The 24489-nt window shown below is 64.0% G+C and overlaps 1 protein-coding gene across 1 annotated transcript in view; it reads left to right on the top strand.

The window, feature by feature from the left end:
* The window catches only part of KIF21B (kinesin family member 21B), a 42338-nt gene extending 23258 nt beyond the window's left edge, over positions 1–19080 (top strand). The window contains 21 exon segments of the mRNA XM_068538579.1: positions 470–669; positions 3890–3997; positions 4445–4513; positions 4888–5120; positions 5274–5421; positions 5641–5835; positions 5922–6023; positions 7188–7353; positions 7534–7585; positions 7755–7812; positions 8530–8735; positions 8814–8888; positions 10469–10582; positions 12652–12690; positions 14377–14513; positions 15298–15478; positions 15598–15762; positions 15986–16103; positions 16724–16894; positions 17551–17750; positions 18791–19080. Of these exon segments, the coding sequence (XP_068394680.1) occupies positions 470–669; positions 3890–3997; positions 4445–4513; positions 4888–5120; positions 5274–5421; positions 5641–5835; positions 5922–6023; positions 7188–7353; positions 7534–7585; positions 7755–7812; positions 8530–8735; positions 8814–8888; positions 10469–10582; positions 12652–12690; positions 14377–14513; positions 15298–15478; positions 15598–15762; positions 15986–16103; positions 16724–16894; positions 17551–17750; positions 18791–18848 (2795 nt within the window). The 3' untranslated portion in view covers positions 18849–19080.
* Positions 19081–24489: the final 5409 nt, after the last annotated feature.

Here is a 24489-nt window from a genome sequence, read left to right as displayed (position 1 = left end):
GGAAGACTGCTGGGTGAGGGGGTGGAGGGTGAGGAGGTGGGCTTGCACCTGCTAGTTTGCCATGTCTGCTAGACGTTGGCAGTTCAGGTAGGAAAGGTTAAGTGTGGAGAACCAGGTTGCTCCTTCTCCCCGAGCCCACTCACTCTGTCTTCTCTTGCTAACTCTTCCCCTTCCCACTGGTCCCGGCCCTTTCCTCCAATCACGGGTCAGAACCGAGCCAGCGGGAGTGGTCCTCAGGCGCCTCATGGCAAGCTGACGAGCAGGGGCTCAGAGATCTCAGGATGAAATCACCCCTTCGAGGTCCCTAGAATGCCCTTGGGCATCTCCTAGTCCGAGCCCCTCCTTGTTCACACGAAGGAACGGGCGGAGGAGGGTGTGACTCGCCCACGTCACGCCCCGACACTGGAGCCCAGGCTGCCCGGGCACTGGGGCCCAGGGACCTGCGCAGACCCTGCCCCGCTGCACGCAGGTACCATGGAGTGCTACACGGAGGAGAAGGCCAACAAGATCAAGGCGGACTATGAGAAGAGGCTGCGGGAGATGAACCGGGACCTGCAGAAGCTGCAGGCCGCGCAGAAGGAGCACGCGCGGCTGCTCAAGAACCAGTCTCGCTACGAGAGGGAGCTCAAGAAGCTGCAGGCCGAGGTGGCCGAGATGAAGAAGGCCAAGGTGGGGGCCGGGGCGGGGGCGGGGCGGGGCCAAGGTGGGAACGGGGGCGTGGCCAAGGTGGGGGGGGGCGGGGGGGGGGCCAAGGTGGGAGCGGGGGCGGGGCCGAGATGAAGAACGCCTAGGTAGGGGCGGGGCTGGGGTGACGCCAAATTGGGGGCGGGGCCGAGATGAAGGCGGCAAAAGGGGGCTGGGGGGCAGGGGTGTAGTTTCAGACCCACTTACCGTGTTAAAAATAATCACCGCTGTCAGCGTGGCTGCTTGTCTTGACACACGACATTGCCTGTTTCAGCCCCATCCTGGTCCTGGACCCGGTCCTCTTAGTGTGTTGTCCAGGGTGAAAGCACCTTTCCCCCTGGAGGGGCAGGAGAGGGTCCCCAGGGGCCCCGCCCCACCATCGTGGCCTCCAGTCCACACGCAGTGCACGTGAGGCCTCTCACCTGTGCCACGTTTGCCTATACTCATGATAATAATAATTATGTAGTGACGATTGGATGTGGCTCTCCGCCAGTCCTCCAACACCACAACCGCATTTGGTCCTGAGGAGGAGCTGGAGAAAGCAGCCCTGGTGTCACTGCCACTCCTCGGAGGGTGACTCCCGCCTCCTGGGGCAGCGCTGGGATTCAGACTCAGTTCTCTGCCGCCACCCTTTTCCAGTTGCCGTCGTCCAGGGCGCTCAAGCCTGGCTCCTGGCTCTTCTGCCTCCCCGTCCGGCTGGGTCCTCATTCCCGCCTGGGCCCGCAGATCCGTGCTGCCCTTATGTCCTCCGTCCCCTTGGCTGCCTGTTGCGCGTTCCTGCCCTGGCCCCAGCCCCCCGTGTACCCCAGCTCCCTGCAGCCCTGCGCCAGGCCCTGGGACAGGACCCCAGCGAGCTGCAGACAGCTGGCCTTGGGAACAGGTCCCACAGAGGGGAGCACCCGGTGCCATAGTAACTGCGTCCTCCCCGCCCGACTGGGCTGGCGCTGACCAGTGTGCAGCGGAGAGATGTGATGCTGTGATGATGCAGATTCTGCCAGGTGGACCCTCAGCCATCGGGCTAGCCACCTCCCCTGGGCAGGCTCTGTCCCCAGCCACGCCTGGGCCACACATCCAGGGCCCGTCAGCCTGTCCAGGGTGGAGAAGGGCCAGTCTCGCTCTGCTCAGACTGTCCGTCCTGCACTGGCCCCAGGGAGCCGGTTTGCCCCTGGACCTCCACCAGCCGATGCTGATCTGGGCTGCAGGAGGAAGAGGGGGACTTGGGTCAGCGGGCGCCCTCTGGTGGTAAGAGGGAGGGACCAGGGCCTTGGTTGTCCCCATTCGGGGGCTGCACTGCACACTCTGCAGCTCCTGGAGCGTTCTGGGGGCTCTGCCTGCGTCCTAACTCTGTCTCCCTGGAGGCTCCCTGGCTAACACCTCTTGAGGCGGTCCTGGCTGGTGCCGGCCGGCCGTCATCTCAGCGGGAGGTGACCCTACTGTAGATCCCTATGAGGCAGGACCCTTCTATGGCTCTGAAGCCTGGAAAAATAATATAATAATGCCCAGGACGTGTGTGAAGGACAGAGGGTCCCTGCGTGTTCCCAGGTTTCAATCTCAGCTTGCTCAGCCCTTCAGCCGGGGGCCCACCTCTGCCCGGGTAACTGTGCCCATGTGAGCCTAGGAAAGAGGCTGAACAGAGCACCCTTGGGCTGTCCCGGGGTGCCCAGCAGGGGCCCAGGGTTTCTGTCAGAAGGACCGAGGGCAGCAGTCAAGGATTCTAACCAGTTGCCGTGAGAGCCAGTGCCCAAGACCCTCCCACCGCAGTTCAGGGGCAGGCCCTGCGGTTTACAGAGGTGGCCTAAGGAGAGGAGACACTCAGAACAGTGCTGGCCTCAGGTGCTGTGCTGTCACATGCCTGGAATGTTCCCACCCGTTCTGAGACCACCACCCCTGTGATGACCTCCCTGGGACTCGGCCACACAGGCAGAGTTGGACAGATGGACCTTTGTCCAGAAAGACACGTTCCTCCCCAGGAAGGCTCTGGCCCCGGCTCCATATGAGGGCCGCCGTCTCAGTGTGCATGCAGCTCCCTGTGGGCGGGGCTTGGGTCCGCTTCCAGCCCAGGCTTGGCTTCTCTTGTCAGCCCCAGCCCTTTGGGGGAACATTTGTTCTGGACCCCAAAGGCCCGGCAGCAGGGAGCCCTCCTCCTCTCTGTAGCTTCCCCCCGACACAGCCTGCCTTCTGAGGGAGAAGCCAGCGCAGTCCTTCCAGCCTCCCTCCCAGGCCATTTCCTCTTAACTGCCCTCAGGGCAGGCTGGTGACATTCCTGGGGTGTCTGAGGCCTCAGTGGCAGAGGAGGGACAGCGTGCACCTGATTCTCGTGGCGCCGTCACATGGAAGGAGTCTGACTCCTGTGCACTTTGCACTCTGTGCTCTGGGGCCAGGGGGGTGGACGCTACAAGGGCCCAGCGCACGGCTCCCCATTGTGCCGGCTCACCTCTGGCCTCCCGGGTGATGCTCTCTGAGCCTTTGGCCGGCCCTCCGAGAGCTCGGCTCCAGGCTCTGTGCTTGGTCGCCAGCTCTGCTCTGACCTGCCCTGGTGCCATCCCCACGGCCGTGGTAAGAGCTGGATTTTGAAGCAAAGCGACCTGGGCCAGAAGTCTGGCCACCCATTACTGATTTTATGACTTTAAGTCATTTTGTCTCTCTGAGGCTCCTTTCTTATTTGTAAAATAGGAGTGATAACGCTTGTCGCGTGTGATTATCATGAGGACGGGGCTGGGCATATAGTGTGGGCTCAGTAAATGATGCTGGTTTTTATTGTCGTCACCGTGAGAACCTGGCCTGGGAAGGCGCCCCGCCGGCAGCTCAGCTGCGGGTGGGGGAGAGAACGCTGCTTCATCCAGGCAGGACCCCTTGCCTCCAGCAGCTTAGGCTGGTCCCAGAGTGGCTGGGCACCGGCAGTGGCTCTGCGTGAGGACCACCAGGGGCTGTGAGCAGAGCACTGGGGGCCGTGGCTGGACCCTGCACAGTGGTCTCACCTGCACGGCTGGGCTGGCAGTAAGGCCGCTCCTTTCGGTAGGTTGCCCAGGTGGTGGGACACCTTCACTCCTGTGGAGAAGGTGGGGCCAGACCCCCTGAGGCACTGCCACCTGGTGGCTTCCACCCCTGCCCGGCATCCTCCGGGCCAGCCCCTCCACGCAGGCCTCGGGCCTCCCCTCAACCCCACCATCAGGCCCGGCCTCACCCCCGCCCCGCCCCGTCCCAGGTGGCCCTGATGAAGCAGATGCGGGAGGAGCAACAGCGGCGGCGGCTGGCGGAGACCAAGAGGAACCGGGAGATCGCTCAGCTCAAGAAGGAGCAACGGCGGCAGGAGGTGAGGGCAGCCTCGAGGGTTCCTGGGCCCCCCGCCTCCCCACGTGCCTGGCCGCCCCTCCTGACCACGCGGGCCTGAGCGGTGACGGTGGCGCTGGGAGGAGAGGCGCGGCCCTACGCGGGAGGCAGGACGGCTGCGGGAGCCCAGCCCGGTCCTCGTGGGCTTCCGAGCCAGGCCTCGAGTCCACCGCCGGGTAGGACCCTGCCCAGGTCACCAGCAGCTTCCAGCCCTGCAGAGAGGCCTGGCAGGCCCGGCCCTCTGCTCCAGGCTCCTCGCCCGCGGCGGGGAGAAGAGGCCAAGAGACGTCCTCGTAGAGAAAGGGACCCAAACGCTGGGTCCCCTTTACCGGCGAGTTTTGGCTGCACAAGGCACTCACCTCCAGGGCCGGCCCGGGTGGAACGGGCTTCGGGCCCGAGTGTAGACCCCACCCTCTTCTCTCACCCACAGTTTCAGATCCGGGCTCTGGAGTCCCAGAAGCGGCAGCAGGAAATGGTCCTGAGGAGGAAAACCCAGGAGGTGAGCCCGGCCCCTCCCCCCGTGGCCCCTGCCCTGCCCCCCTGTCCTGAGAGCAGCCCCCCTGTGGCCCCAGCTCCCCCTGGCCACGTGCTGACTTGGGGTGGCCCCCGTGGGAGGGCCTTGCTCAGCTGGAGTGCTGAGGCTGGGGGTGGGCTGCAGGCTTTGGTCCAGATGCCGTAGTGGTTAACTTTTAAAAAGGACGGGGAGCCTCTTTTGTGTCCATTTCACATTGGAGACCCTTTGGACCTTTCTCAGTACCAAACCCAGGCCAGGATGGAGTGGCCCTGTGTTCTCCCTGCCCCGCGCCCCAACCTGGGCCTTTCCGTGGGCTGGGGGCACCCTGTCCACTGGGTCCCGCTCCTCTGGGCCCCCAGGTTTCTGCACTGAGGCGTCTGGCCAAGCCCATGTCTGAGCGGGTGGCAGGCCGCGTGGGACCAAAGCCACCCATGCTGGACTCGGGCACTGAGGTGTCAGCCAGCACCACCTCGTCCGAGGCCGAATCGGGGGCCCGCTCCGTCTCCAACATCGTGCGCCAGTGGGACCGCAAGATCAGCCACTTCTTGGGGAGCCACCCCACGCCCACCATGTCTGGCACCCGCCCTGCCAGGTGAGGCGGCCTGGGGCACCTGGCCAGTGCAGGCGGGGCCTGGGAGGGGCAAGCGCCGGGGTCCCCTCGGCCGTCGGCTCTGGGTCGGAGTCTCCACGCAGCTGCAGAGGCTGAGGGTGGTCCTTCCCCTGCCTCTTTGTCTCTGCCCCCCAGAAAGAAGTTCCAGAAGAAGGGGGCCAGCCAGAGCTTCAGTAAGGCCGCCAGGCTCAAGTGGCAGTCGCTGGAGCGGAGGATTGTCGACATCGTCATGCAGAGGATGACCATCGTCAACCTGGAGGCTGACATGGAGCGGCTCATCAAGGTGGGTCCCCCCCACCCGCCCGGCTCTGTCCCCCACCCCCCTGGGGGCAGGGCCGGCCGGGCAGCAGCCTGAGGCCTCCTCCCTCCCCCCATCAAGGTGGGCCCCCCCCACCCCCTCCCGGCTCTGTCCCCACCCACCCCCCCGGCTCTGTCCCCCCCCAACTCCTCCCTGCGGGCTGGGCCGGAGGGCGGCAGCCTGAGGCCTCCTCCCTCCCCCCAGAAAAGGGAGGAGCTATCCCTCCTGCAGGAGGCGTTGAGGAGGAAGCGGGAGCGGCTGCAGGCCGAGAGCCCGGAGGAGGAGAGGGGGCTGCAGGAGCTGGCAGAGGAGATCGAGGTGCTGGCGGCCAACGTCGACTACATCAACGACAGCATCGGCGACTGCCAGGCCACCATTGTGCAGCTGGAGGAGACCAAGGTGCCCGCGGGGCGGGGGAGCGGGAGGGCGCCTGGGCCCGGGGGGAGGCAGCCCTGGTGACACGGGCCCTCCGCCTCCCGGTCCAGGAGGAGCTGGACTCCACAGACACGTCGGTGGTCATCAGCTCCTGCTCCCTGGCCGAAGCCCGCCTCCTGCTGGACAACTTCCTCAAGGCGTCCATCGACAAGGTAGGCCGGGGCTCGCCTCCTGCCGGGCCCAGCGGGCAGGCACCCCCGTGACCAAGCACGGGGCCCAGCCCGCCTGGCAGCGGCCCTCACAGGCGCGGGCAAGCACTGAGGCTGTAAAGCGGGGGACGGCTTGCTGCGCGCGCGGCTGTAACGAGATGACGGGGCCAGAGGCTTGGCGTGGCGCCTGGCACACAGCAGGGCCTCCATTGGGGCCGATCCTAGTGTCTGGTGCGAGCCCATCCACAGCAGGGCTGGGCCTGAGCCCGCGGAGGTGGAGGGAGCCGCGTGTGTGTGTGTGTGTGTGTGTGTGTGTGTGTGCTCGCGCGCTTCCGGTGGGGCAACAGGACCGGACAGACATGCTCCGCCCAGGGGTGGGGTCAGGGGCCTCGTGCAAGAGCAGACGGCATCCCTTGGCCTGTGTCGGTCCCCTGTCCCCTCTGCCCGACGGAGCGCTGGCCGTGGGGACTTCCTTCCCCAGGGTCTGTGCCTGCGGGGCAACTCGGGGAAGGGGCAGGGGCCTGGCCTCCTTGACCCCTCACCCGCCCCAGGGAGCTCTCTCAGCTCTGCTTGGCGACTCGGGAGCGTGTTCCTCTGCCGGGGCCGCCGTGACCAGCCCCGCGGCCGGGAGACCTGTTTAGGTCTGCTGTTTAGCAGACGTTTACTGCTCCCCGTCCTGGAGGCTGGGGGTCAGAGATCGAGGTGTGGGCGGGTCCCTCTGAGTCTCTCTCCTGGGCCTGTAGACTCGGCGTCTCCCTTCCTGAGGTCCTCCCTCTGTGTGTGTCTGTGTCCTGATCTCCTCCTCTTATAAGGACACCGGTCATAGGGATGAGGGCCCCCTCTAGAGACTTCATTTTAACTTAATCATCTCCTGAAGACCCCATCTCCAAACACAGTCACATTCTGAGGTCCCGGAGGTTACAGCATCTACATATGCGTTCTGGGGACACAATTCTGCCCATGACAGGGAGTGTGCCCCACAGCGTGGATGGGGGGAGGTTAAGGGGGCTGGGGTGCATCGCAGGTCTGTGATGGGCACAGGCTGGGGCCTGGGAGCTAGCGGGGAGGCGTCTGGTTGGGAGCAGATTCTGGGAGGGCAGTGACGGCGGTCCCCACAGCCCCAGGCCGGGAGAGGTAACCCCAGGCCTCCTCGCTCCCCACCCTCAGGGGCTGCAGGTGGCCCAGAAGGAGGCCCAGATCCGGCTGCTGGAGGGACGGCTGAGGCAGACAGACATAGCGGGCCCCTCCCAGAACCACCTGCTGCTCGACGCCCTGCGCGAGAAGGCCGAGGCCCATCCGGAGCTGCAGGCCCTCATCCACAACGTGCAGCAGGGTACAGGGCGGGGGGCAGGCCTCGCGGCCCCCAGGGACCCCCAGGGCTCCCTGCCTCCCGCCTCAGAGACCCTCCCTCCCCCAGGCTCCCCGGAAGCCGCGGTCGGATCCCAGAGGGTGAGGGGCGGGAGGGCGGGTGAGGGGTCAGGGCCTCACCCCTCGGCTCCCTCGTCCCTGGCAGAGAACGGCTATGCCAGCACAGATGAGGAGGTGTCTGAGGTCTCGGAGGGGAGGTGAGTTTCCAGGTTGGGAGCGAGCATGTGCCTGGGGCTGGGTTGGGGGTTGCCAGAGGGTCGAGGGCTCAGCCTGGGCTTGGGGGCTCTTTGGGACCCATGAACCTAAGCTCCGGGGAACCGGGACATCAGCTGTCGCCATCCTGACCCTCCTCTGCTTTTTCCTTAGCTTCTCCCAGTCGTTCACCATGAAAGGCTCCACCAGCCATGATGACTTCAAGTTCAAGGTGAGCCCCACCAGCAGGCGGCCGGGGGGCTCCCCGCAGCCTGGTCCCCACCTTCCTGGGGCTCTACCCCTACCCTCAGCCCCAACCCAGTATTGCCTCCAGCTGGGGATGCGGCGGCCAAGAAGGGTCTAACCTGGAAAGGGTCAGGGTGCCCAGATGTGTGACCCGTTACAGCCCATTCCTTTTGAAATGAGTGGAGTGACATCATCACAGCCCGAGGCCTCGCTTTCAGAACTCACCCTCTTCCCCACCAAGACTCTGCCTCCTGCTCTGGGTCAAAGACCAGCTAACCCTGGATGTCTAGTTACTGCACGCGGATTACTGACTCAGCAGGGAGGGAGTCTGTCTGACACTGAGGGAGCAATTACTAGACTAGACGGAACCATGAAACAGGACTCACTAAAGAGAGAAGGGAAGACCCTGCAGACTGGGAGCAGTGACCTGTGCACAGCCTCTGAGTAACTGATTAGCGGTGAGCAGCAGAGGTCAGCCTGGCATTCTGTTTGCGAAGTCTAAAGAAGGGCAGCAGAGGCATTTCCTGTTGGTTTGGCTTCTCCAGAAGCCTCAGGAGACGTGTCTGGGTCGTGTCTGCCGGGGCCGTTCCATCACCTCCTCTGCCTCAGGCCAGCGGCACGTCTCCCCGCTGGAACTCCCCCAGCTCCCCGTTCTGTGCCGTCGTGTTTGGTCAGTGGGTCCACCCAGTCCCTCCTGTCTCAGGGTGAGCCCAAGCTGTCCGCCCAGATGAAGGCCGTGTCTGCCGAGTGCCTGGGCCCCCCGCTGGACGTGTCCACCAAGAACATCACTAAGTCCCTGGCCTCCCTCGTGGAGATCAAAGAGGACGGAGTGGGCTTCTCCATCCGAGACCCCTACTACCGGGACAAGGTCTCTCGGACCATCAGCCTGCCCACCAGAGGGAGCACTTTGTAAGGAGGGAGCCAAGGGGTGGGGGGATGGGTGGGACCGGGAGGTGGGCCTGGGCCTCACTGGACCCTGCATTCCAGCCCCCGGCAGTCTCGAGGAGCGGAGACGTCCCCTCTGACCCGGAGGAAGTCATACGACCGAGGGCAGCCCATCAGGTGAGGACATGTTCTAGACCCTGGGGGCGGGAATCGCTGGGAGGCCCGCTGTAGACCGTCGTGTACACGTTCATCCGGCCCCGCTCAGCTCCCAGCACGGCCCCTTCCTCACTTTGTCAGCTGCGGCTGAGGAAACAACCTCTCCATAAGCACCTGAGCTGGTGGCCAAGGCCGCTGCTAAAAACTGCCGGCTGCCGTGAGCTCAGCGTGGGCGGATTTGCAGTGGCCTGGACTGGTCACGGGACCAGTGGGCTTCAGCCCCGTTCACGGCCAGGGGTCCTTGGAAGGCCTCAACCCCTTTCAAGGTCTTGTCCTGTGGGCGGAGTGTAGGTGAGTAAGGACAGTCCTGGGAGGGGATGCAGGACCAAGGACAGTCCCCAGCCGGCCAGCCACTCATGGGGCCCCACGGGCTTCTTTGGGTCTCCCGATGCCTCTCAGGGTCACCTTAATTTCCAGAGATGTTTGGTGGCCTCCCCAGGTCACACAGCGAAGTAGTAGAAGGGCAGGGGCTCAGGATGACCTCATGCACCTGCCTTGTCGGGAGGGGGACATGCTCCTGTCCCTCCCTCCGGTCCAGCCGCCCATGCCCATGGCTGCAGATGGGCCTCTGGTGGGAGGAGTTGCAAGTACATCTGTGCACCTGGGGCCCCACAGACCGTCCCGCCCCCCCGTGACAGAGAGAACACACTGAGTTGCAATTGGGGGGAATGTAGGCTGGACTCGTGATGACCCTCCGAAGGGAGGGAGGATGGGCTGAACCTGAGGACCACCTTCCAAAGAGCAGGGTCGTGGGTGCTGGAAGGGGTGGCGCCATGAGGCCTTGGACTCTTCCCTGGAGATCAGGTCACGCTGTTTGTGGCAGTTGTGTTGTCAAGTCACCGTGAACACGACTTAGCGAATCCTGAGCTGTTGTTCCCGGGAAATACAGGGCTGGGCTCCTGAGGGCCTCTGGTCCCAGCGTTTGCATCAACCCGTCATGTGAGTTTCTGTTTCAAGACACCTAATCCAATATGTACCGTTGACTCATTAACATTGAACTCAGGGCCAACAGCCCTAGAACTCACGCCTGAACGAAGCTCATCTAACACGTATTTTCTTTGTAAATCACGTCCCAGCTTCCTTGAGCTCAGGACACCAGGTGGCCCTGCAGCACCATCTTCGGGGCCATTTTAAACACTGAAATCACCAACCAAAAGCAGAAAAATACGAAAAACATGACACTAAATAGACTGGAAAGGGCGCTGTGTACACTGTGAGGGAGGTAGGGCCACCTCTTTTGACCTCAGCTGGGAAGATGTGCGCTTGGGTCCTCATGCCTGCAAATGGCCAGGAAAGCCCTGGGGGTATTGTTTGGGGCTGACAGATAGGCTTTGATGAGCAGGTGAATTAATTCCCAAATGCGGAACCCACGGATCACGAGGACCAGCCCCCGGGGGCTAAGCAGGAGCTGGGCCGTAGGACCCCCTGCCCTGCAGGCCTTACAACCAGACGGAAGGTGGTGCAGGTGACCCCGCGTGTGCATGCCCGCGGGCAGAGGTGCGGTTACTAACGGATGCTGCTCTGTCCTGCTCACCTGCCAGGTCCACAGACGTGGGGTTCACGCCCCCTTCGTCCCCTCCCACTCGGCCCCGGAACGACCGAAACGTCTTCTCTCGTCTCACCAGTAACCAGAGCCAAGGGTCAGCGCTGGACAAGTAAGAGCCGGGCGCCGGGGGGCGGGGGACGCAGAGGGGACAGGGAGGCTGTGGGCGGGTCCTCGCCGCAGGCAGGCGGGCAGCGGGGAGACCCTAGGCATTCTGTGCTGGCCCCTCTCCCGGCACCTCCGCCCTTTCTGTGCTGACCGTGGACCCCTCCCGTCCCCTGAGCGTGTGGGGACCGCAGGAGAGGGCACGAAGGAAGCCACGGGGCCAGGCCCGGGCAGTCGGGCACCCCGAGGGCCTACCCAGAGCTGCCCCTGCCTCCTCTGCTGATTCTGATTCTTCTCTGGAGCCCCTGCCTTCAGCTTCAGTCACGCATCCCGCCCCCCCGCCCCCGCTAAAGCTCAGGCCACGCCCCAGCACCCTTGTGAAGGGTCCCTGCAGAAGGAGACCCCGTTTCTGTCACATGGTGGGGTCAGCTCACCCCTACTGACCGCTCCCGCTGGACACTTACCCCACAGTGTGGTGGGCACCGCCCCCCAACGCCGCCCCAGGCTTGCACACACGGGATTCCGCTGGAAGTATATAAACCAGCAGTGAGGACTGCCTTCCCTGCTTTACAAAGAGGAGAGAGGCTCAGAGGCCCCGGGACACCTAGAAAGCAGTCGAGTTGGGCCAAAACCTGGGATCTCTGACTTGTGGGGCTCCGCGTTGGCGAAGGGGGAGGCCCCGCCCTCCTGTGCTCCCCTCCGGGCCCCCCACACTGCTGGGCACCCCCGACACCCAGCTTTCTGCAGCCCCCGGAGGGCTCCTCTCGGCTCTAATAGCTCCTCTATCCTTTGGCGGAGCCCAGGCTACGAAGTGCTAGTCCTTGCCTACATCACCTCTCCTCACAGAGGCAGAACATTGCTCCTGCACCAAACCTGCCGTGGCCCCCCCTTGTGGGAGGACAGCAGTGAGCCCGGCCCACGCCAGCCAGGGGACCCCCATGCCATCCAGGGGCCCTTCACACCAGCCAGGGGCCCTTTACCCCAGCCAGGGTGCCCCCCATGCCAGCCAGGGGACCCCCGTGCCAGCCAGGGGCCCTTCACACCAGCCATGGGCCCTTCACACCAGCCAGTGTGCCCCCCATTCCAGCCAGGGGACCCCCATGCCCTCCAGGGGACCCCAATGCCAGCCAGGGGACCCCCATGCCAGCCAGGGGCCCTTCACACCAGCCAGGGGCCCTTTACCCCAGCCAGGGTGCCCCCCATGCCAGCCAGGGGACCCGCATGCCAGCCAGGGGCCCTTCACACCAGTCAGGGGCCCTTTACCCCAGCCAGGGTGCCCCCCATGCCAGCCAGGGGACCTGCATGCCAGCCAGGGGCCCTTTACCCCAGCCAGGGTGCCCCCCATGCCAGCCAGGGGACCTGCATGCCAGCCAGGGGCCCTTCACACCAGCCAGGGGCCCTTCACACCAGTCAGGGGCCCTTTACCCCAGCCAGGGTGCCCCCCATGCCAGCCAGGGGACCCGCATGCCAGCCAGGGGCCCTTCACACCAGCCAGGGGCCTTCACACCAGCCAGGGTGCCCCCCACACCTTGACAGTCACAGGTCCCTCTCAGCAGCTCTGGGTGGGACCCTGGCATCCCAGCCCCGGGGGCTTCCAGACCCTGGTCCTTCCCGGTGGCCCGGGTGTCGGGCCCATGTGTGTGCAGAGCCAGCTCCCGGGCACCGTCCAGCGGCTCCTGGGGCCAGTGCTTGGGGTTCAGCAGGCCCTCGAAGCACTGCCGGGAGAGGCCTGCCCCTGGGAGGGGTGGGAGCAGGCACAGCGTCGTCGCTCAGGGGGCAGGGGGCCCCCAGCTGGTGCAGTGAGGCAGCCGGGATCCTGGGACCAGCGAGGCCCGTCTCCCCTCCGCCCCTCCCCGGCCCCATCCCCGCCCTGTTGTCCGAGGGGCGTCCCCAGCTCCCCGGCCTGCCCCACCTCCTCTCCGCTGCCCTCAGGCCCTCCCTCCTCTCCTCTCCTCTCTCCGCTCCCCCTGCAGAGAATAACCACCCTCTGACCTCCCCACGCTGCTGCCGCCTCCGCCTCCGCTCCCTCGTGTGTGTCCCTCTCTCCCCCTAATCCAGCTAATTTTCTGCCCCCAGGTCTGATGACAGCGACTGCTCTTTGTCGGAGGTCCTGAGGTACACAGAATGACTCGCTGCTCCCTCTCTGTCCCCCTTCCCCCGCACCCTGCCCTCAGCATGCCGCCCCTCCTCTGCGTGGCTCCCCCAGACCCCCTCCGGCCCTTCCCACCCCTGGTTCCTCTCTCGTGGGTGCTTCGTGGCCTCTGACGGCGCCAGGCTGGAGCTGGGGGCTCGGGGGGGGGCATATGGCTGCTGGTGGCTTGTCACTGGGTGGGAGGGGCGGGCAGGGAGCCTGGGGGGCCGGACCCCTGGAGAGAGGCTGCTGGAGGGTCGTGCTGCTCAGTGTCGGGGGCTCCCTCACCGACCTTGGCTCTGAACGAGAAGTGGCCCTGCCCACGTCTCCTGGCCCGAAGACCAGGAGTACCAGGAGACCTCTCTCCCCTCAGCCAGCCCCGCGCACACGCACACACGTGCGCACACGCACACACACACACGCGCACCCCTCCCGCCGCCCGTAACACGGAGCAAGTCCCAGGACCTGGTGGGCCTGAGCCCCGGCTGGGAAAGGGCCACCCTGGGCTGAGGGCTCCGCCTGCTCTTCCGGGGCGACCGCCACTCACTGTCCCTGCCCCCGGGGGTGACGCCTCTGTAACCGTCCCCTGGCTGCAAGGCTGCCAGCCACCCCCCCACCCCCTGGCCCCTCCCATGGGCGGAGGGTTATCCTTTAACTCGGGGTCTTGCCACTGCTGTCTTGGGCTCCTTCCCCGGCTCCTTCCCCTGGGCCCAAGCCAGCGTCAGAAGCGGGGAGCTGGGGGGTGGGGCTCTTCGTGTGCCTGCGACACCGGGGACAGCTGGGCCTGTCCGACCGCCGTCCTTGGGGGTGCCGGTGGAGTCCGGGGGCTCTTGAGCAGCTGCGGGCAGGGCAGGACATTGGTCACGTCAGACGCTCTCGGCCACAGGGGCGGCGCTGTCTTTGGAAAGAATAGGCCACGTTTCAGACGTGCACGTGACTTGGCCGGGGGCTCGTTCCCAAAGACCCTCCGTGGGAGAAAAATCCTCATCCTCAGGCCCTGCAGGAGGCTGGTGTGTAGCGAAGTCCTCAGGCCCGCCCAGGACAGGCCTCCTTCGTCTCTGAGTGTTCGCGGGGAGGAGGGGGCCATACCAGCTGCACGGAGCCTCACTCCCCACAGGGGCCTGCACATTCTTCCCACAGAGCTGAGCAGGGCACCCCAGAGGGACTTAGCCCTTTGCAAATGGCAGTCACGGATCTGACCTCACTGGTCCAAGAGGGCCCAGGTGGGCGTGACGTGCACGCCTGCATGCGCGAGTCTCTGCGTGGGCGTGGCGGCCTGGGCGCCCTCCCTCTCTGCACTCCTCGACCCTCCCTGTGGTCACCGAGGTGCCGGAGGAGCCCATCCAGCTCTGGGGCCTCTGCCCTGCCCGGCTGGGGCCTGGGGGCCTGTGTGTCTTGGGTTCTGGGTCAGGCAGGCGTCGGAGGGGACGCCCGCGTGTTCTGGCCCTCCGGCCGTGCCTGGCCGGGCTTGCTCCCCGGAAGTGCTCAGGATGGCGACTGAGAGGCTGCACCGCAGGCCCCCGTCTGCGCGGCTCTCGGACCTGGGGGGCTGTGGCTGGAGCCCCTGCCACAGCCCGAGTGCCCCTCCGCCCGTCCCTCACCCGGGCGCCTCGCTCAGCCTGGCCGCGGTCCCGGGCTGACGGGCGCCTCTCTCCCTCTCTCCCGGGAAGGGGCATTATCACCCCGGTCGGAGGAGCCAAGGGCGCGCGGACGGCCCCGCTGCAGTGCGTCTCCATGGCCGAGGGCCACACCAAGCCCATCCTCTGCCTGGACGCCACGGACGAGCTGCTTTTCACAGGGTCCAAAGGTGGGCGGAACCCGGACCGGCCGGGTGGGGTCAGGGCCTCCCGCCCTCCCGCTCCCTCTGCCAGAGCGGGCTGCCCAGGAGACGGGATCACCGCCGCCAGGCTGAGGAGGTGGGGTCTCCTGCCGGGGCTCAGGGCTCCCCGCCCCGGGCCTCCCCTCCTAGCTGGCCCTGGGGTCTCCATCCAGTACCTCCTCCCAGACCTGCCTCCCGAACTCCAGGAAGCGTGCCAGGTGCCCTGCCTTTGCTCATCTCAGCCCCTCCCCGACCCCAGCACTTAGGGCTGCGCACTTCCTACGATTCCTTAATCCCAACGACAGAAAACGTTACCTTCCGGCAGGAAGAGCAGCTGTGCAGGAGACAGCTAATAGAAAAACGGGAAATATGTATACACCTACCTGCGTGGCAGGAGGGAGAAGGTTGTGAATCTAGGCGAGGTTGATTGGTTCCAAGTTTTCCCCCTGAGAACTTGTTTGCCATCGTTCGTTAATTTGGTCAGTGATTGGCAGGCGCGGGAGCTTTATTGTAGCCCCGGCACCCCGGCGATGCTCTGTGAACCTGGTGTTGGTGGGCGTTTGCCCGAGAAGCCCTGGTGGGAAGTGCCGGGCTCGTCCGTGCACCACGGGAGCAGGCGGGAGCACGTGTTCGCCCCTGGACCCGGAGCCCGTCCCCTGGGCAACCCTGGACCACCTCCCCTGGCCTTGGCGGCCCCGGTGGCTGTGGGGACGGGAGTTCCCCGGGCCCCGGCCATAACGGCTGTGTCCCGCTCATGCCCACTTTCTCGCAGACCGCAGCTGTAAGATGTGGAACTTGGTGACAGGGCAGGAGATCGCAGCTCTGAAGGGCCACCCCAGCAACGTGGTCTCCATCAAGTACTGCAGCCTCTCTGGGCTCGTGTTCTCCGTGTCCACCTCCTACATCAAGGTGTGGGACATCCGAGACTCGGCCAAGTGCGTCCGGACCCTCACGTAAGTCGTCCCGCCCGGCTCGCACTGGTGGCGGGGCAGGAGCCAGGACCCAGCCCAGGAGACCCGCGAGGGACAGCCCAGCCCTTACCTCTGACCCTGCCTCTCTCCCTCACGGGCAGGTCCTCAGGCCAGGTGGTCTCAGGGGACGCCTGTGCGGCTGCGTCCACCCGCACCATCACCAGCGCTCAGGGAGAGCACCAGATCAACCAGATCGCCCTCAGCCCCTCGGGCAGCATGCTGTATGCCGCCTCGGGCAACGCCGTCCGCATCTGGGAGCTCAGCAGGTCGGGGTGGGGCCCGGGCAGGGCGGGGGACCCCCGGGGCAGCGGGACCTCGGCTGCTCCTCCGAGCCCCAGGTTGCAGGCGGCTTGTGCCTGCGTCTCGATCTTGCTCTGAGGGGGGAGAGTCCCCTGGCCAGCGTGTTCACCCCAGGGTGGACCCCCAACCCCACCCCAGGGTACCCCCGATCCACCCCCCCACACACACTGGGCCTCTCCTCCCCTACAGGCTCCAGCCCGTCGGCAAGCTGACTGGCCACATCGGCCCCGTGATGTGCCTGACGGTCGCCCAGACCGCCAGCCAGCACGACCTGGTAGTGACCGGCTCCAAGGACCACTACGTTAAGGTACAGAGAAGCCCTCGACCTTGACCTTGAGGCCGGGCTCGGGGGCGGCTCTGTGCTCCTCCTGCTCTCCTTGCCTCGGCCCTCTCCCTCCACTGCCTTGGGACTCATGGAAAATAATGAGACCCCTAGGGGATTTATGCTGAAAAATCACCCCCAAGGAGTCAGGTCTGTGCAGAAGGTCAAGATTGCAGCATAATTTTGTACATGCTGAAAAATCAGAAAGAACCTAAATGTCTACGGGTAGAATAACAGTCAGGTAAATTAGGGAAAACCCACAGGACAGGAAGCAGTGCAACTGATTACACGATAAATATGAAAAAAACCCACAAAGAGCACGAGTCAGCACTGATGCTGTTTGCTCCCTGGTCGTGTCATTGCAAACGTAGGTACAAGGTCGGAAACTGGGATGCAGTGGATAAAAAGGGAAAGAGGGTGGTGGGGTTATGATGAATGTTTTTATTTAAAGTACAAGTAGTGTTACATTTATTTATTAAAAAGTTTTAAAATTTTAATAGGAGGCTCACACCCCAAACCCACCTTGAGTCAGCCTCCCTGCCCCCAGTTCCTGTCCCCCGGGAAGCCCATCTCCACCCGGCCTCCCTCCCGCCCCTCCTCCGCAGATGTTTGAGCTGGGTGAGTGTGTGACGGGCACCGTCGGCCCCACCCACAACTTCGAGCCCCCGCACTACGATGGCATCGAGTGTCTGGCCATCCAGGGGGACGTCCTGTTCAGTGGCTCCCGGGATAATGGCATCAAGAAGTGGGACCTGGAGCAGCAGGAGCTCATGCAGGTGCAGTGGGGGCGGGAGGGCTGGGCTGCGGAGAGGCGGTCCCCCGGGCAGGGCTTGGGGACCCTGTGTCCTGGGCCAGAGCCCCCCAGGCTGCCAGTTCTGCTGCCTCTTCCCCACCTGTGTTTACCCCCCTGGCTGGTACCCTCTTCCCCCCTGTGCCCCCCCCCGCCAGCCAGCACCCTCTTCCCCCCTGTGCCCCCCCCCGCCCCCTGGCGGGCACTCTCTTCCCCCCTGTGCCCCCGCTGCCGGCACCCTCTTCCCCCCAGTGCCCCCCCCCACCGGCTGGCACCCTCTATCCCCCTGTCCCCCCCCGCCAGCCAGCACCCTCTTCCCCCCAGTGCCCCCCCCGCCGGCACCCTCTACCCCCCTGTCCCCCACCCCCGGCCAGCACCCTCTTCCCCCCAGTGCCCCCTGCCGGCCGGCACCCTCTCCTGCCTCCACCATCTGCCTTCAGGCAGCAGCTCTCAGGAAGGGTCTGCTCTCGGCCCCCGGTCTGACCAGTCGCCCCCTTCCCTTCCGACCCCTCTGAGGGCTAAAGGGCTCTCTATCGGTGCAGGGCCTCAGGGCCGAGCATGGGAGCAGGAATGAAGGACTCATCTCTGGAGCCTGGGGCAGGGTCCCCCGCTTCCCGCCCTCACGGCTCGCTCCTCCCGCAGCAAATCCCCACGGCGCACAAGGACTGGGTGTGCGCCCTGGCCTTCGTCCCGGGCCGCCCCATGCTGCTGAGCGCCTGCCGCGCAGGCGTCATCAAGGTCTGGAACGTGGACAACTTCACGCCCATTGGCGAGATCAAGGGCCACGACAGCCCCATCAACGCCGTCTGCACCAACGCCAAGCACATCTTCACCGCCTCCAGGTGGGTGCCGGGCAGAGAGCTCTGCTCCCGCTCCCCACCCTCCCCCGGGCGCTGTCCCCGCGGGCCGGGTCATGGAGCAGACCCCACGGCGCCCCTGGCCTGAGCCCGCCTTCGCGGAGTGCCCGCGGGGGATGCTGGGCCCCAGGCTGGGACCATCCCCCGTCTCCCAGCCCTCCCTGCCCCTGACACAACAGCCTTGACCCCTGTGCAGGTATCCCAGACCACAGAGCAGCCCACCTCCCTCAGCCCCAGCTCTGGTCCCATCCAGGGACGCCCAGGCCCTCTGTCCCAGGGGCAGCTGCTCAGACGGCCTCTTCTTTTTCCTTCTTGTTCCGACCACGTTCCTTCTCTCTGCCTCCCCCTTTCCGCCTCCTCCTGCCTCTCCCCCCACAGTGACTGCCGGGTAAAGTTGTGGAATTACGTCCCTGGACTCACCCCCTGCCTTCCTCGCCGAGTCCTGGCCATAAAGGGCCGAGCCACCACCCTGCCCTGACCTCCGCGCCCCCTCCGCTCTCCTCTCCCCCTCCCCCTCCTCTCTCCCCCCCCATCCTCCCTGCTCCCATCTCCTCTCTCATCCTCCCCGTCTTTCCTTTCCCCTCTTTCTCCACTTCGATCTGAGCTGCTTCTTAACGGTACGACATTATTTTACTCCTCTTCCCTTCTCTCCCCCCATATCCTGCCTGCCCCGAGATTGCCCCGCCTGCCCCTCTTCTTTCCGAGCATGGACGGGGGACAGACCCCCAGGAGAGGGGTGCCAGGTGGCAGAGAGCAGAGGGGGAGCATTCAGGCCTGGACAAGACAAAACAAAATAGCAACAACGGAGAGAACCTGTGCTAAGAATCCTGTGGGGCCTTGGTGACCACAGGCCCCTCCCTCTGCCCAGCACCCCTCCACCCCTGCAGCTGCCCTCGGCCTAAGCAACGCTTGCCCCTGGGCCCCAGCCCCGCCTGGCACGTTGGGGAATCTGGCCCATGCTTCATTCGGGGGTGGCCAGCCGTGCCCTCTTCAGGAATTGACCAGGCCTCTCTTGCTCCGCCCAGTGACCTGACAGTGAAGTTCTGGAGTGCCCGGCGCCTGGTACCCAGCGGCCCCCACTAGGAGTGAGCTCAGAGGACAGCCTGACCCTTGGCCCAGCAGCCAGGATGCACAGAGGGGAAGCTGGGGCCCACCGGGGCGGCGCCCGGGGGACAGAGGCTGTGGCCCTCCTGCCCGCCTTCCTCTCCCTGACCTTCCCACGGGATACTGCCCCCTCCTTCCCCCGCCTCCTGGGGACAGGGAGGTCTGGGAGTTAATTAAGCTGTGAAGCCAAAGGGCGTTTCCCCTCATTTCTCTCCCTGCAGCCTGCCCCCCCCCAACCTGTCCCCGTGTTCTCTTGCCGAGCTGGCCACGCCCTTCCTCCAGCCTTGGCCCGGGGGGTCTGTCCAGGAGGTGGGGCAGCCCTCGCCGTGCCCCTCCGGCCAGCAGGCCTCCCCTACATCCTCTGGTCCAGCCACTGCACCTGCCTCTGAGCCCAGAAAGATAGCCCTCAGGTAACCATGGAAACCAGGTGTAGGTAGCTGGCCCTGCAGCTGACCTTAGCCCCCCGGCCACCAGTGGCCACTCCCCGTGGACCCCAGCAATTCCTTGGGTCCCTTTCTGACGGGGCCACGGTGGAGCTGCTAGAAAGATTCCTTTGGAGAGATGGTCAGCGTACTTCAGTTATTTAATTTATTTTTTATTTTTATTTTTGCTGTTGCCTCCTGGAAACTGACTTGAAGTTTCTTCCCACAAGCTTGTTCCTTCAGCTCTTAGAGGCCAGGAGTCCCAGAGGGGATCCGCTCCCCGCCCTCCAGGGCCGCCCCCCCATTTGCTTTGCGGAGGAGGGCGGCGCCCCTTTGACTCTGCAGCCTGGGCCCGTCCCCGACCTCACCCGGGGGCCGCTCTAGTGCCCCCGCCTCCGGCCGCTTGGCGCGTCAGTGCCTTCCTACGCCGGGGCCTGGCACCCGCCCCGGGCAGCCTTACACCAGCCATGCCCGCAGAGCCACATGTGTCTTCTCACCCGCGGGGTCTCCTGCCCACTGTCCCCACTCCCAGAGCCCCAAGTGGGCCATGTAGGAAGCAGCTCGGAAGACTGTCCACCATGAAGGGGCTTGGACGGCACGCCCGGCCTGGCCCCTCCCCAGTCCCCCTGCATCTCACCCCGGCCAGGCGGAGCCCCCGGCATCTTTCCCTGGTTATTCAGGAGACTTGCGTTCAAGCCTTAACTGGCACGGGCCAGGGTCTCTCCTTGTAGGGCCAGCGGTGAGGATGGACTCCACTGAGTTTCTCCTTTCCTTGGGGCCGTGGACTCCCCGCTCCCGGGATGTTGTTAAATCAGCATTCTGTTTCTTTTTCTTTTTCTTTTTACACTTTCTCTGACACTTAACTGGTCTTGTGCTTCCTGGCCTCACTCAGTCTGAGGGCCGGGAGCCCCAGCTCTGTTCAGAGGACGCAGTGACTTTTGGATCTTCCGGAGGGGGCCCTGTGCTCTCCCCTCGGTGCCCCTCCCCACGTGGCCAGGGCCGAACTCGCCCTGTCCCCACTGCTCCGAGCTGCCCCCCAGCTCAGAAAGCCGTCCTGCTGTGAGGGCCCCCTGCTGGACTTGGGGTCGACATCGGGGGAGCAGACGTGCAGCAGGGACAACGCCCAGAGCCGGGACAGTGTCTTCAGGACTGGAAATCCCTCCTGCTGGGCCATCCCAGGGGTGCCGGGAGCCCCCTCAGCCGCCCAGAAGTGGGTACAATTCTCTTCTCGGGCCCCAGCCCTCCCCACACCTCAACAGAAAGCTTCAACCTTGCCTCCTGTAAGAAAGAATCTGCATGACTGTTTACAAACTGTGCAAACACAAAAGACTGGAGGCCTCAGCCTGGGCCCACTGGGCAGCGGCTGCAGGCCTGTCCTTGCACGAGATGGGCCCTTTGGCCCACGAGAGGTGTTCAGCGTCCCTGCCCGTTTTCTGCTGTTTCTTCTGGGTCAGCTACCTCATGGCAGGCTGGCTCTGCTGTCCTGGCGGGAAGCACTGACTCTGAACTTGAGGTCTTGGGAGCCTTTCCCAGCTGTGCTCCAGAGCACTGAAGTCTGCCCACTCCTTCGGGGATGGGTTGGGTACATGGTTGGGGGGCCCCCAGCGCCCTTCGATGCACAAGCATCCTCAATGTGGAAGCACAAAATGGTTGTGATTTGAGCACAAGGCAGGACTGGTGGCAGGCGGCCTGGGCAGACCTGGCCAAGAGGCTCTGCCCATGGGGAGACCGAGGACGCCCACTTCAGGGGCTGCCCTCGCTCCAACAGGGCTCGGCCCGCAGCCTGTCGTAATTCCGGGACTCATCCTGCTACTTCTGCCCTGCTGTGCCCACCCAAAGGCTTGAGGCTGGCCCTGCAGGCAGGCCACATTGGAGGGCTGGGGGCCCCGGAGTGGCACCCTTTTTCCCCGACATCCCGAAATGTTGAATGCTCGATCCCAGGTCCATCCCAGCCCCACTGAGCCTGTCGGGCCTGGACCCATATCCGGTTCCGGGGCTGAGCCCTGGGAAAGCTCTCCAAGCTGGCTGGCAAGCTCCCCTGACGGGACCATCTTCCGGCCACTGCCCATGGCCTTCTCAGCGCGGTCCTGGGCCAGGCCTCTGCTCTCAGCATTGACCAGGCCAGTGTTTGCTTCCATCTTGCAGGGCCGGCTCCTCCGAGGCAGCTGGAGTTGAGTCTGGAGCTTGCCAAGGAGAGAGAAAGGCTGAGACAGGCCAGCACGCCCGAGCCTTTGAGGCGGTCAGGGTGCCGCCTTCCACCCCTTGGGGGGCCATCTGTGGGTCCAGGCATGGTCTGGCCCTGCTGCCCGCCAGGGGCCGGGTGGCTTGGGCAGAGGGAGTTTAAAGCACAAACCACCGGAGGGAGGACTGTCACCAGGACCTGCTCACGCCACGCGGTGTGGCGGCAACGCTGGCAGGGCTGCTGTACGGTCGGGGATTCCTGGCCTCTCCCACCGTTGCGGGGCCCGGCTCCCGGGCACCCTCTGAAGCGGTCTGGGCTGGGTGCGGGCACACCCCCTGGTCGCTCATCCCCACGTCGCCCGGTGTGCTCAGCACCGTGTTGTGTGGCCAGGGCCTGCCCTGCCAGAGCGCTGAGCTCCTTCCCACCAAGTGGCCCAAACCCAGCGCATCTGTCCCTTTGCACCCCAAGCAGCCAGGGCTTGGCTGCTGCCCCCCACGGTCCCTCCTCTTTTGGCTCCCAAACCCTTCCCAACCCTCTGATGTGCAAAGATAGAGTTGACAGGGAAAGTTCTGATTCTTCTAAGGCATCTTTGTTCTCCTCCCCCTTCCCCAGTGCTCAGAGGAGCTCCCAGCTGCACCACACCGCAGTCCAGCGCTTTGAACTCCTGTCCCGAGGGCCTTGCAGGGAAGCAGGGACAGTTCCGGGAAGAGCCGAGGGTCAGAGAAGACCCCTGCCGTGAAGCCCTGCCCTGCCCACCAGCTCTTTTCTAGCTGTCCCCTGCCCGGGCGCAGGGTTGCATTTGGTTCAGCTCCTCCGCTGGGTGGTAGCACAGGTGTATATATGTTTTGTACGTCTGCCGATGACTGTACATAGTGTATGAAAGTTATTTAAGCCTCATGCTGTACATTTCCGTTCCCGGACCAGATGTGAGTGTTCTAAGGAGCTGTCATAAATAAAACGCGAATGACCCTTGTCTGTGGTGTGTGGTGTGACCCTGAGGGCTGTGGATGTTGGGCTGGTGGTCCTTCCCTGGGGCAGGGGTGGGGGGTAGGGGCTGGTGGCGGGCGGGGGCAGGCATCTGGGCCAGGCCCAGCATGAGGGTCAATACGCAGGCCGTGAGTTGGGAGCAGGCTTACTCACTGAGGGAGCCGAGTTCCCTCCAGCCTCCCTGTGTCCCCTCCTGGGACAGGTGCGCAGCTGGAGGCAAGGGCACCAGTGTTTCCTGAGCGCCTGCTCCATTCCAGACACTGTTCCAGGCGTCGTCCGTCGGGTTTTCACTACCTGTGTGACAGGCGGTGTTTGCATTTTCTGAAATGAGAAACGTCTCAGAGGAAGCGGCTTGCCGGCATCTCAGCTGCTAAGGGCGGAGTCATGGCTGACACCCGTTCCTGCCACTCCATCGGGCGGGAGGCGCTGTGCAGGTTGCCCCCCAGATGCGGTTCCGTTCCTCGTGGCTTAGGAGGAGGGGACAGAAACAAACGGTCACACGTGCCAACGGCTCCACTGAAGGCGTGATGTTTGCTTCCAGATCACGGCTTCTCAGTCTTAAAAACTCGTATTCCCTTTTCTTTTTCCCACTGCCTTAAAAATCCTCTGTGCTCTGCCTAGACGTCCCATTATTTTGAACATAAAAGCCCCATTTTTAACATAAAATCGTCTATGAGATGCCGAGCAACCCTGTAATGTGCTCTTCACCCCGGAAGACACAGAGTTGTCACTGTAAAACGGAGCTGCTCTCATGCTTGTAACTCACTAGATCCTGTTCGTTACCACGGTTTTCCAGGCATCGGTGATGCTCATATAACTTAAGATTGTATGCACTTCAGGGTCCATAGTGTCCCGAAGCCCTGCACTAGCTCTGTGTGCAAATCTCTACTTTGTCAGGTTTAGCTCTATCAAAGAAAACATTTTCATAACAGTTTTATTGAGATGTAATTCCCATACCATAAAATTTACCCTCTTTTGGTGGGGTGGGGGGTGGGTACTGACTTCATTTTGTTTCTTTCTGTATTCCCTCAGTGCCTGGTGGCCACAGATGCTGAGCAAACATTTAAAGAGGGAGAGTGGGAGTGAGTGAAGAGAGAAAGAACAGCAATCCTGGCGGTCCAGCAATGAGCTGTCAGCAACTATCTAAACCTACGTTTTCCTTTTGAAAACCACACATCGCCACCCCTCCTCCCCCCAACCCCGCACCACCACCTCTGGGGCCAGTCTGCACCTTCTTCCCTCCCCCGACCACTTTGAAGCTTTCCTTTCTGATGTCTGTATTAAGAAGACAATTGGGTCTCTCTTTGCTTTGTTTTCCAAATACAAAAGCAAGCTGCTTCGTCAGCCTGCACAGGCCCTGCTGCAGAGCTGGACCCACGGCTGGTGACAGGTGATGGCGCCGATGGGGTCGCCATGGACGGAGGAAGGTTCCTCCCCAGAGGGTCCTGGTCCTCACGAGGAAGGGGCTTGGCAAGTTGGGGGACCCTGAGCCAGTGACGGAGATGCATCCCCACAGCCCCGCGGTGGGCACGGGAGCCCGGTGGCTCATGAGCCCGGTTGTTTTGGGCTGGTTGGCCGAGCTCCACCCACGCCACCTCCCACCCGGTCTCACCCCACCCTTGCTCCCCACAGGCCATCTTTCACACAGGATTCTGCCCTTCGGGGCAGAGGCTACTGTCGACTGCGGGAAGTGACAACGAGGCATCGCCAGCTGTGGACCAGTGGGGAGGGGTGTGGATGAAACCAGAAGACGGAGGGCCTGGCGCTGACTGCACTCAGCGGACTCCCCCTCGGCCCCCAGACTTTGGCCACAAAAGGTGGTTTTTCCAAATTCAAGTCTTGAAAAAGCCAAGGCACTTAGGGGTGGGGAGGCAGGAATGGCGAGTTAAGGGACATTGCTTTTTATTCTTTTAATGTGGGATTTTTCTCTCCAGATTATAAGAGTAATAACTGCTTATTATGGCCTCTTCTTTTTTAATTTTTGGCCGCACCCCATGGCATGTGGGACCTTAGTTCCCCGACCAGGGAT

Source organism: Eschrichtius robustus, chromosome 3 (genome assembly GCF_028021215.1).
Source record: "Eschrichtius robustus isolate mEscRob2 chromosome 3, mEscRob2.pri, whole genome shotgun sequence".
In the NCBI taxonomy this organism is placed as follows: Eukaryota; Metazoa; Chordata; class Mammalia; order Artiodactyla; family Eschrichtiidae; genus Eschrichtius; species Eschrichtius robustus.
This window is presented reverse-complemented; position numbering and strand designations above follow the sequence as displayed.